Source organism: Bufo bufo, chromosome 7, assembly GCF_905171765.1.
Source record: "Bufo bufo chromosome 7, aBufBuf1.1, whole genome shotgun sequence".
In the NCBI taxonomy this organism is placed as follows: domain Eukaryota; kingdom Metazoa; phylum Chordata; class Amphibia; order Anura; family Bufonidae; genus Bufo; species Bufo bufo.
Window position 1 is genome coordinate 229,962,335 of NC_053395.1, and position 12,092 is coordinate 229,974,426.

Consider the following 12,092-nt stretch of genomic DNA (forward strand, 5'->3'; position numbering starts at 1 on the left):
TGATTAGACTTTTTAAATTCTATTTCCTGAACATCATTATTATGGGGGGCGGCCATCTTGCCTGAGCTTTTATTAACAGCATTTCAAAGATTTGCTTTATGGCAGCCACATGAGCCGTAGACACAATGGTCAGGAGGGGACCTCAATAACTTCTATGGAGAGCGTTTTCTGGGCGTTGTGACCTGTGCGGAGGTCATTGTACAAGGACAGAATAGATGGGAACCACCATTCACAACAGGTGATTGTCAGAGCTTGTCTTATCTATACACCTGGGTGGTATCATTACAGGCAGGATTAGAATGATAGCTAAGCAGATAACTGCGGTAAAGTGATCTGTACAGACTGAGAAGTGTCGCCAATTATTAGACATAGCGGCCAGTGCAAAAACTGCAGGATTTTATGGTTTTGTTTAAATATAGATATTGACATGGAAGATTAAAAATAACCATCAAAAATGTGTTTAACATAAAAACATGATTTAAACAATAGGTAACATTCTCTTTCAGATCCCAATGTAAGGCACTGGATGATGTCCCTGGATAACATGGCAATTGTATATTTGGCACATAAATATGGAAGACGGCGGTCTGCACTACTGAGGCTTCCCGTACAGCTCCTTGTGTTATGGCGTTTTTTTTTTACAGTTTTCCCTTTGCTGCCATGTATCCTGCAGCTCAAAAGGCACTTGTTTACCCCATTTGCTTTTCCGTAAAGGGATTGTCTCATAAGTTGATCAAATGAATGGTGGTCCATGAAGTCTATGAACAGGCGCGGCCCCCCCTCAGTGACGTGCGTTTGCCCGAGTAGGCTATGTGGTCAGGGGGCTTCCTGCAGCACCAGTCCGGGGTGGAGACGTGGCTCATGTCTGATTATAGTGGGGGTCATTTATTAATTAACCTGCGCATCAAGCAGTCTGTCCTATGAGACGCTCCCTCCAAGGATCAGCTGCAGCTTCTATATAGAATTACATCTAGCCAAGATTTAAAGGGCCAGTAATCTAAATTTCACAATAGCATTATAAATGGAGGGGATCTGCACCTCTACTAACTTGTCACACTGCGGTCAGCCTGGAACAGCTGCTAACACAGAATAACATACCGCATACTACACCTCCACAGATTACAGGTGTAGTGTCCCTTTAAAAGCACCATTGCTCCTGTAAATGCAGCATTTTGCGTTAGGTCTGAGAAACATATAAAGATTCTTTCCACACGTCCGTCCAACATCAGAACTTCATTCATGGTCTAGATGTGGAGGCGCCACCTGGATGCCAGGGACCGCAGTGCTGTAACCATGGTAACACACAGGTCACCCCTCACTCGCCGTCAATGGTGATTCGTATTGTAATGTAACAGATAATCCAGACGATGTCTCTCTGATTTTCACTATTTCATCATAACCCGACCTATGGAGATCTCACAATGTCTGGAGAGCGGCTTCCCCCCGATCATCAGGAAGAACTCCTCCTCCGCTGGATCCCCACAGGACGGTGCGGTCTGCGGATAACCCTCCTCCAGGAGCGTGAAAGACTCGTTCTCGTAACCAGTCAGCAAGCGCTGCTCATCGGCGCCTGTGGAGAACGAGCACGAGCAGAGCGCGGTGGGCGCCGGACGCTCATTAAAAGTTTTCATCTCTATGAGGTTGCAGGCGGAGAGCGTGGAGACTTTGTTAGAGCCCAAAGTAAGGAAGGAGTAAAGCTTCTCCGCGGAGGAGTCACCACCCAGCGCCTCCGGGTGTTCACTGCACAAAGAGGAGCTCCTGCCACCAGATGTGGATCTACCGCCCACCGCCACCACACAATGATACACCCGCGCACAGTCCACCCGCTGCTTTACTCTCGAGAATTTCTTCCAAGAACAAGAAGCAAAGTGATATCTCCATAAATTGTGAGCTGGAGTGCGAGATGGTAAACCTCCTCCGACTATCCACAGGCAGCCCTGATGGATCACAGAACCATGTCCAACCAATTTCGGGGGGCCAAAACTTCAGACAGAAAATGTAGAGAAAAGAACCAGATTAAGATGCAAGAAAATATTGTACATATAACACTTCCCCTATGTATAAGAAAATAACTACTATAGTACTGCTCCTATGTACAAGAATATAACTACTATAATACTGCTATGTACAAGAATATAACTACTATAATACTGCTCCTATGTACAAGAATATAACTGCTATAATACTGCCTCCTATGTACAAGAATATAACTACTATAATACTGCTCCTATGTGCAAGAATATAACTACTATAATACTGCCTCCTATGTACAAGAATATAACTACTATAATACTGCCTCCTATGTACAGGAATATAACTACTATAATACTGCTCCTATGTACAAGAATATAACTACTATAATACTGCCCCCTATGTACAAGAATATAACTACTATAATACTGCCTCCTATGTACAAGAATATAACTACTATAATACTGCTCCTATGTACAAGAATATAACTACTATAATACTGCTATGTACAAGAATATAACTACTATAATACTGCTCCTATGTACAAGAATATAACTGCTATAATACTGCCTCCTATGTACAAGAATATAACTACTATAATACTGCTCCTATGTGCAAGAATATAACTACTATAATACTGCCTCCTATGTACAAGAATATAACTACTATAATACTGCCTCCTATGTACAGGAATATAACTACTATAATACTGCTCCTATGTACAAGAATATAACTACTATAATACTGCCCCCTATGTACAAGAATATAACTACTATAATACTGCCTCCTATGTACAAGAATATAACTACTATAATACTGCTCCTATGTACAAGAATATAACTACTATAATACTGCTCCTATGTACAAGAATATAACTACTATAATACTGCTCCTATGTACAAGAATATAACTACTATAATACTGCCTCCTATGTACAAGAATATAACTACTATAATACTGCTCCTATGTACAAGAATATAACTACTATAATACTGCCTCCTATGTATAAGAATATAACTACTATAATACTGCTCCTATGTATAAGAATATAACTACTATAATACTGCTCCTATATACAAGAATATAACTACTATAATACTGCTTCTATGTACAAGACTATAACTACTATAATACTGCTCCTATGTACAAGAATATAACTACTATAATACTGCCTCCTATGTACAAGAATATAACTACTATAATACTGCTCCTATGTATAAGAATATAACTACTATAATACTGCCTCCTATGTACAAGAATATAACTACTATAATACTGCTCCTATGTACAAGAATATAACTACTATAATACTGCTCCTATGTACAATAATATAACTACTATAATACTGCCTCCTATGTACAAGAATATAACTACTATAATGTGGGGGATTCAGTCAGCACAACCCTGTATGTAGGTGCATATCGCTATGGCGAAATACACATACAAACGCAAAAACACAAATGCAATAGCACTCTGCATCCAGCATAGAGGCAGGGCAGAGTGCTGGTTGCAGAGTGCTATTGCATTTGTGTTTTTGCATAACTACTATAATACTGCTCCTATGTACAAGAATATAACTACTATAATACTGCCTCCTATGTACAAGAATATAACTGCTATAATACTGCTCCTATGTACAGGAATATAACTACTATAATACTGCTCCTATATACAAGAATATAACTACTATAATACTGCTTATATGTACAAGAATATAACTGCTATAATACTGCTCCTATGTACAAGAATATAACTACTATAATACTGCTCCTATGTACAAGAATATAACTACTATAATACTGCTCCTATGTACAAGAATATAACTACTATAATACTGCTCCTATGTACAAGAATATAACTACTATAATACTGCCTCCTATGTACAAGAATATAACTACTATAATACTGCTCCTATGTACAAGAATATAACTACTATAATACTGCTCCTATGTACAAGGATATAACTACTATAATACTGCTCCTATGTACAAGAATATAACTACTATAATACTGCCTCCTATGTACAAGAATATAACTACTATAATACTGCTCCTATATACAAGAATATAACTACTATAATACTGCCTCCTATGTACAGGAATATAACTACTATAATACTGCTCCTATGTACAAGAATATAACTACTATAATACTGCCTCCTATATACAAGAATATAACTACTATAATACTGCTCCTATGTACAAGAATATAATTACTATAATACTGCCTCCTATGTACAGGAATATACCTACTATAATACTGCTCCTATGTACAAGAATATAACTACTATAATACTGCTCCTATGTACAAGAATATAACTACTATAATACTGCCTCCTATGTACAAGAATATAACTACTATAATACTGCTCCTATGTACAGGAATATAACTACTATAATACTGCACTATAATACTTGTCTCACCTGGTTTTGATGACTGACCAGTTGTGTCTCCGAAAATCAAATCTCCAGAAGTCATTTTGTTCGGCCATATTCTTTAGTCCACCGAACAGGAACATGGCAGCATTATGGGTAACACAGGAGTGTCCATGTCGTGGCCCCGGGCCCATGCCCCGTGTGTGAGGGCACAGCTGAGACCACTTCTGTGTATCTGACAAGGGTGAGACGACAACCATCTAATGTTATATCAGGACAGACATTTAGAAGAGGAACAGAGATTCTCTTAAGGACAGACACAAGTTCACACTCTGCAGATTACCAAAATAATACACCCAGAATTCCTCCACCGCCCCCTCAATATCGAAGTAGCCTCCGTACACAAACATGGCCGACTGGTTCACGACCGCACTGTGCCCCTTTCTGTTCGTGGGTCTATTTTCCTGTAACACATAAACAAGTTTTGAACCTGCATTGCTCCACCCCCGAGGAGCAGCCTCGTCCCGACATACAGTAATATTTACCTGTCCTTCCTGGGCCTTGAACTCACACCATCGTCTTGTGTCTGATGGGACAGATAATAATAATAATCACATGATACATGACGCGTTTCATTCCTCTGCTCTCATGTCTTATTCATTATCTGGTGACCGACCTTTTATTATTTAGTTATTTATTGCCCACGGTGAGAAGAGTCGTGAAGTAAACAAGGGGTGCACCTAGCCTTGCTGCTGCCTGAGGCGAAACCTGAAACAGCACACCCCCCCTTCCCAATGCCAATTTCTTAACCTAACCCCTTCCCTTCACCCCGTGGCTCTTTGGCTGTCCCCCCCTTTTTGCCCCTACCTGGTGCTGCCTGAGGCGACCACCTCACCTGGCCTCATTGGTGGTGCACCCCTCTGCAGGGGAGGCACCTAAGGGGCATCACTATGTGTGGGCGGGGCCATTTAAGGGGGCACTATACTGTTTGAGGGGGGCACTAAAGGAGCATCACACTGTGTGGGGACACCAAGGGATCACACTGCTGTTAGGGGGCACTGAGGGGACATCACACTCTGTGGGGGGCACTAAAGAGATATCATACTTGGCATCATTATTGATAGGTGGCACTAAGAGGAGATTTTTCCAGTGCGGGGAGGCACTAAAGGGGCACTCTTACTGGGGATTAGGTTGGCCTACTGGTGTTGTCTCTCCTTACAGCAGACCCAGGTAAGCACTTGAGTACCCCTGCATTATACAAAATGTAACAATTCAAAAGATTCTTTTTGAAACATTCTTAAAGGGACCCAACCCCTTTTTGGTTTAAATTTATAACATATTGTATTACAATTCATGTATGACCCGTATTAACCTGTTCGGGGGCGGGGCACAGACTCAGGAGCTCCACCCCCTCTCAGGTCTGTACAGTAATACATTAGGCTCCGGGGGTCCAGTGAACACATGCTGCCCTTTCCAGCCGTCACACGTCATTCTTTCCTATTAACCTCTCGCAGTTCTCTGGTCACATGATGCTCACCCGTCGCGTACATCCAGAGCGGGGTATTGTCCCGATTGGCCCCAAAGTCCACCATTCCCCCGAATACATAGAGCACACCCTGCGGAGAGAGAACAAGAGGAAGTTAGGGTACTTTCACACTAGCATTGAAATGCGGTAAAGGGGCTCAATACCGGAAAATAACGCATCAGTTTTGTCCCAATGCATTCTGAATGGAGAGCGATCCGTTCAGGATGCATCAGGACGTCTTCAGTTCCGTCCCTGGTACGGTATTTGACCGGACAAAATATTGCAGCATGCTGCGGTATTTTTTCCGGACAAAATCCCGGAACACTACCGCACTTTTCCATTGAAATGTATTAATGCCGGATCCGGTACCAAGTGTTCCATAAATTACCGCATCGCAGGATCCGGTTTTCCAGTATGCAAAGTGTTTTCTAGCTGTGAAAAAAAAAAATACCAGATCTGTTATTCTGGATGATACCGGAAAGACGGATCCAGTATTTCAAGGAATAAGTCTACCGGATCCGGAAAAAAAAGATATCGGTTTGCATACGGATTTCCGGATCCAGCAGGCAGTTCCGGCAACAGAACTGCCTGCCGGATTCTTCTAACGCTAGTGTGAAAGTCCCCTCACAGTTACTGTGTTCTATTCTACTCCCATGATGCAACTGAACAGTATTGCAACAAAGTTGCAGTGTGAACTGTGGTTTGATTGTTTGTCAACGACGAAACATAATGTATGCCTGTGGATGGAAAAAGCCCCGATCTCCGACATTTCCTACTCTACGGAGAATGGCGGACTCTTGGCTGCAGGCCACCATGACAGGACACAAAGATATACTCAGATGGATCATTTATTGCCAGAGGCATCCCCTCCCCCGCCCCGTGATTATTAATTATGGAATTGTGATTGATGTCTCTATGGCTGTCATAACTGTGGCACTGGTTTTCAGCGACACTGAAGTTGTCACAGCCCTGCCCCCTTTTCCTAACACAGGTATCTGTTCAAAGGGAATGTCCAGTTTACCCAATAAAGGGCCCCACAATATAGAGTGGTTGTAGGGGGTCAAACTGTGCTCTTCTGTGTATGATATAAGGACGTGTCACAATGTGGAGAGCCCCTTTATTACTGTCCTAATCGGGCAACTGCCACAAAATGGATGAGCCCTTTAACCCCTTAAGTCTCCCTGACACAGGGAAGTCTCCAGAATGACACAATATATACATAATAAACACACGCTCACCTCGTGGGCCACCATGGAGTGTCCTTCCAGTTTATCCGGAGCTCGTCTGCAGCTGGGAAGCTGTTCCCATCGGCTGAGAGCTGGAACCAGAGCAGAGACCGTGAGTGACGACGTGCGAGCAGGAAACAGGAGTCGTTACAATATACAATACATTGTTCATACATTACAAAATCGATCTCTTAGACCTGATGAAGCCAGTGGACTTACCTAGAAAATCTATGTCAGAATGGCTTCACCTGCCTGACCATTTTAGGAGTCCAGTATATTCACCAACTGGGTCCCCTAGTCTGACTGACAAGCTCTTGTCAGTGCACCTCCTCCCCTGCACCTCCTCCCCTGCCTCCCGTCAGTGCACCTCCTCCGCTGCCTCCCGTCAGTGCACCTCCTCCCCTGGCTCCCGTCAGTGCACCCCCTCCCCTGGCTCCCGTCAGTGCACCCCCTCCCCTGGCTCCCGTCAGTGCACCCCCTCCCCTGGCTCCCGTCAGTGCACCTCCTCCCCTGCACCTCCTCCCCTGCCTCCCGTCAGTGCACCCCCTCCCCTGCACCTCCTCCCCTGCCTCCCGTCAGTGCACCTCCTCCCCTGCACCTCCTCCCCTGGCTCCCGTCAGTGCACCCCCTCCCCTGCCTCCCGTCAGTGCACCCCCTCCCCTGCCTCCCGTCAGTGCACCCCCTCCCCTGCCTCCCGTCAGTGCACCCCCTCCCCTGCCTCCCGTCAGTGCACCCCCTCCCCTGCCTCCCGTCAGTGCACCCCCTCCCCTGCCTCCCGTCAGTGCACCCCCTCCCCTGCCTCCCGTCAGTGCACCTCCTCCCCTGCACCCCCTCCCCTGGCTCTCGTCAGTGCACCCCCTCCCCTGGCTCCCGTCAGTGCACCCCCTCCCCTGGCTCCCGTCAGTGCACCCCCTCCGCTGGCTCCCGTCAGTGCACCCCCTCCCCTGCACCTCCTCCCCTGCCTCCCGTCAGCGCACCTCCTCCCCTGCCTCCCGTCAGCGCACCTCCTCCCCTGCCTCCCGTCAGCGCACCTCCTCCCCTGCCTCCCGTCAGCGCACCTCCTCCCCTGCCTCCCGTCAGCGCACCTCCTCACCTGCCTCCCGTCAGCGCACCTCCTCACCTGCCTCCCGTCAGCGCACCTCCTCACCTGCCTCCCGTCAGCGCACCTCCTCACCTGCCTCCCGTCAGCGCACCTCCTCACCTGCCTCCCGTCAGCGCACCTCCTCACCTGCCTCCCGTCAGCGCACCTCCTCACCTGCCTCCCGTCAGCGCACCTCCTCACCTGCCTCCCGTCAGCGCACCTCCTCACCTGCCTCCCGTCAGCGCACCTCCTCACCTGCCTCCCGTCAGTGCACTATTTCCAGTAAAATGACAAAAATCTCGACAGACAGCCATCTAGTCGTTGGAGTACGTCCAGCCATGTCGTCGGAGGACAAAAAGTTAAATGGTTGGGTTCATGGTTTTCTTCGGAGAACAGCTGTCAATCATGGTATCCTGGGTACAGTCTCTGTGCCCCATAACATAGTGCAGGAAAGGGTTAAAGTGGAACTCTGGTGACATCATGGAATGGTTATAATTATAAATAGGGATGAGCGAACTTGTGTTTTACAATTTCGAGTTCGGGCAGTATTACAATTCCGTTATGGATTCTGTTACCACGAGCAGGGCTGTGGAGTCAGAGTCGAGGAGTCAGAGGCAATTTTGGGTACCTGAAGTCGGAGTTGGCAATAAATGAACCGACCCCGACTCCTACTAGATTTAAATTGGAATAAAAAAAAAATCAAGTTTAAATGTCCCAATTCACAAAAAGTTATAATTAATTACCGTATTTATGGGGGCATCTGTGGGTGGCACTGTTATGGGGGCATCTGTGGGTGGCATCTGTTTCTGTAATGGCAGCGGGGCCCGGTGCCTGCTTCATTCATACAGTGGGCGGAGCGGGCGCGTGACGTAGTGAGCTACGCTACGAGCGCCCGCCCGGCCTCCTGATGCCAATACGTTAGTAGTAAGTAGTACAGCGCTGGATTTAAGATGATTGGAATACTCTAACAATACCCACAAGTTAGATATGATTACCGTATACTACAGTGAGCGGGGCCCGGGGTAGTAGAATACAGTGACTGCACCGGGCCCCGCTGCCATTACAGATGCCGGCCCCAGCCCCTCCTCCCTCTCAGCCTATTCGCCGGACGGTCGCAGCATTCGCCCCATAAGACGCACTGCTATTTTTCCTCCACTTTTGCGAAAAATACGATACTTCTCTACTGTAAGAATAAAGGCTAATGCATGCGGTGCGTCACGTTACCGCAAAACGAACGCGTTAAGCGACCGTGAAGAAGCTTTTCATATGCTTCACTATATTTCACGCAACGCACAGTTAAGGAGCGGCGATACTTATACTTTCCGCTGTGTTGTCTTCCGCTGTTACAGGGAACGCAGCGCCCATCGTTAACCTCGCCTCTGACTGATAAGTAACTATGTTTATTGCAGGACTAGAGACACTTGTATCAGTGAAGGGAATGGATGGACAATAGCTCAAGACTGAAGCTGGAAACCATCGGAAAAACTGCCGTCATTCAGCCGAGGTCATAAAACCTGTGACCTCAGATTGTAGCTGAACCTTTACACAGGACTGTGGGATTCTACTGGGAAATCAGGTTTTACAATAAATGCCCCTTCCCCGTCCTGGATCCCCCCCCACTGCCCACTGCCCGATCTTCAGCAGAAGATCCGCACAACGGAGAAGGCAGCGGCTCCTGGCCAGTAGTTCTGTGGTAATGACACGTACGTGGCCTTTCTTTCCTTGAAGGAATGTATCAAATACAGTCACATATTAAATACAGAGGAGTCGGAAGTACCAAAAACTTCGGAGTCGGAGTCGGACCATTTATCTACCGACTCCACAGCCCTGACCACGAGCCGTAACGCAATTCTATGACGGATTGCATAACGGAACGCTTTTTAAAGACATTCCGTTATGCGTTCCGTTATGGTTCGTGGTAACGGAATCCATAATGGAATTGTAATTAAACCCGAACCCCGACTTCGAACTTGTAAAACACAAAGTTCGCTCATCCCTGTTTATAAATGATGTAACGGAAAACTAATACAATTATGTAATCTACATCTTCACTGGTGTTTAAAGGGAAACTAAACCCTGAAAAAACGTAAATCAGTCAAATACATGAAATCCATAGCTCACACAGCGCTGCGTCTACACGGTGCTGTCCTGAGGAGTTTGGGAAAGACCTTGAAGACAAAGCGCCGTCTTTCCCTTAGTCCTCCCCATCTTCGGCTACAGAACGGCTGAGGGAACGAGTCTGACGTCATCACACACTGAACAGGAAGTCCAGGAGAGGGGCGGGGCCTAACCACACTGAAATGGTGGCACGTCCACGAGCCCGCAGTGCTATAGAAGTCCTGCCCTCGGTCCCCGCAGCCACGCTCTCTCCTCCTCCCCCGCCTTTTCATCTTGCTCATTCCACTTCAGCCAATTTCATTAAGACAGAGCTCAGCAGTGCAGAGAAGTGGTGAAGGACCTGAGTGATGTCACCGCGTGGGCGGAGCTCCTGTGCAGTGTGCGTGAGCTTAGCGGTTCCCTCTATAAAAGTTGTCAAATACTAGGAGTTGTAGTTCTTTCATTATACTCACACACTGCAATGTCCTCAATAATAAAGTCCTAGAAATGTTGGGAGTTGTAGCTCTATCCATGTAATGTCCACCAATGCCCCATAATAACAGGGGAGAACTACAACTGCCAGCATGTCCAGACTATTATTCTTCTCTCCAGGTAGACCCGCGATGAGAAGCATACTTGCCTGCTTCCCGACCCAGCACTTGGCTCCTTCCCTCTCCGGCCTCCGCTGCTCCACTCAGGTCTTGGCCGGAGCAGAGAGTCAGCTCTTGGGGTCACCCCGGAGAATGAAACCTGCTTGTGGATCGTCACAGATCAATCCAGAGGAAAAAACTGTGGAAAGTAAAATGTCGCTCACCTATACTGTATCTCCAGAAGTCTCCCAGCACGCTGTCCTGCCGGCCGCCATGGATGTACACATAGCCGTCATACGCCACCGCGGCGTGCTTGAAGCGGTCACACGGCACCTCCTCCCTGCGGGACAGCGGCTCCCAGGCACAGTCAGCGCTCTCCGTGATCATGCTCGGCGGCTTCTGTGGCATGGTCTCCCACGCTGCCCCCTACAGCCTGGAGAAGAGAATGCACAAAAGCAGTGGTTACAATGTAACATAAACCATCTGTGGGACGACCGCCTTCTGTGTGCAAATGTCAGAGGATGTCGCTTATGGTGAACCGAACCGAACGAAACGCCAGTCACATGACCTGACCGGAAGACATGAGGAGTCTGGGGGGATGAACTATACTGGAGCGCTGCTCTGAGGTACACTAGCTTAACGGCTGAAAACCAATATGGCTGCCATTAAAATGTCAACGGCGGATGCCACCCAGCTTTCCCAGGCTCCTCAACATGCAATACAGTAAAGCTGGAATTACTGAATCTGGGAAATCTGGGTCTCTCCCCTCCCTGTACAAGCTGCAGCGACGGACAAATCTGTCGTGATCCAATGAGACAGCTTCCTCCAGGGGCGTACATAGAAATCATTGGGCCCCATAGCAAGAATCTGAATTGGGCCCCTAACTCCGCCCACTGCCCACCCCTGGCCCATCCCACCTCCTGTCCTGGCCCCTCCCCTGCCACACCCCCATTTGCCAATTCCACCCCATTTGGAATTTTTTGCCCGCGTCCCACTACATTGTATGCCATATAAAAGTACAACTTGTCCTGCAAAAAATAAGCCCCCACGAGTGATGCGGGTGCTGGGGAGTGAGGTAAGTAAGGTGCCCGGGCATTTTAGAAGTTGGATAACCCCTTTAACTCCTTACCGCTGATGCCACCAATCATACCCCCCCTGCAAGGTGACTGACGTGCTGGGGGGGAGCCTGTAGGCTCATAGAGGACTAAGGAGTATGGGGGGGGGGGG

The 12,092-nt window shown here is 47.2% G+C and overlaps 1 protein-coding gene across 5 annotated transcripts in view; it reads right to left on the reverse strand.

The window, feature by feature from the left end:
- Positions 1-374: 374 nt before the first annotated feature.
- The window catches only part of LOC121007830 (leucine-zipper-like transcriptional regulator 1 homolog), a 43,680-nt gene continuing 31,962 nt past the window's right edge, over positions 375-12,092 (reverse strand). For 2 of the 5 annotated variants that reach the window (XM_040440064.1, XM_040440065.1), the window contains 7 exons: positions 11,090-11,298; positions 7,110-7,189; positions 5,884-5,962; positions 4,892-4,932; positions 4,690-4,810; positions 4,395-4,581; positions 375-1,983 (listed from right to left, as the gene is read on the reverse strand). In XM_040440064.1, coding sequence (XP_040295998.1) covers positions 1,386-1,983; positions 4,395-4,581; positions 4,690-4,810; positions 4,892-4,932; positions 5,884-5,962; positions 7,110-7,189; positions 11,090-11,273 — 1,290 coding nt within the window. In that variant the 5' untranslated portion in view covers positions 11,274-11,298 and the 3' untranslated portion in view covers positions 375-1,385. Of the gene's footprint in view, positions 1,984-4,394; positions 4,582-4,689; positions 4,811-4,891; positions 4,933-5,718; positions 5,853-5,883; positions 5,963-7,109; positions 7,190-11,089; positions 11,299-12,092 lie in introns of those variants that run through there. The other 3 variants (XM_040440066.1, XM_040440068.1, XM_040440069.1) reach the window with 2 other exon arrangements.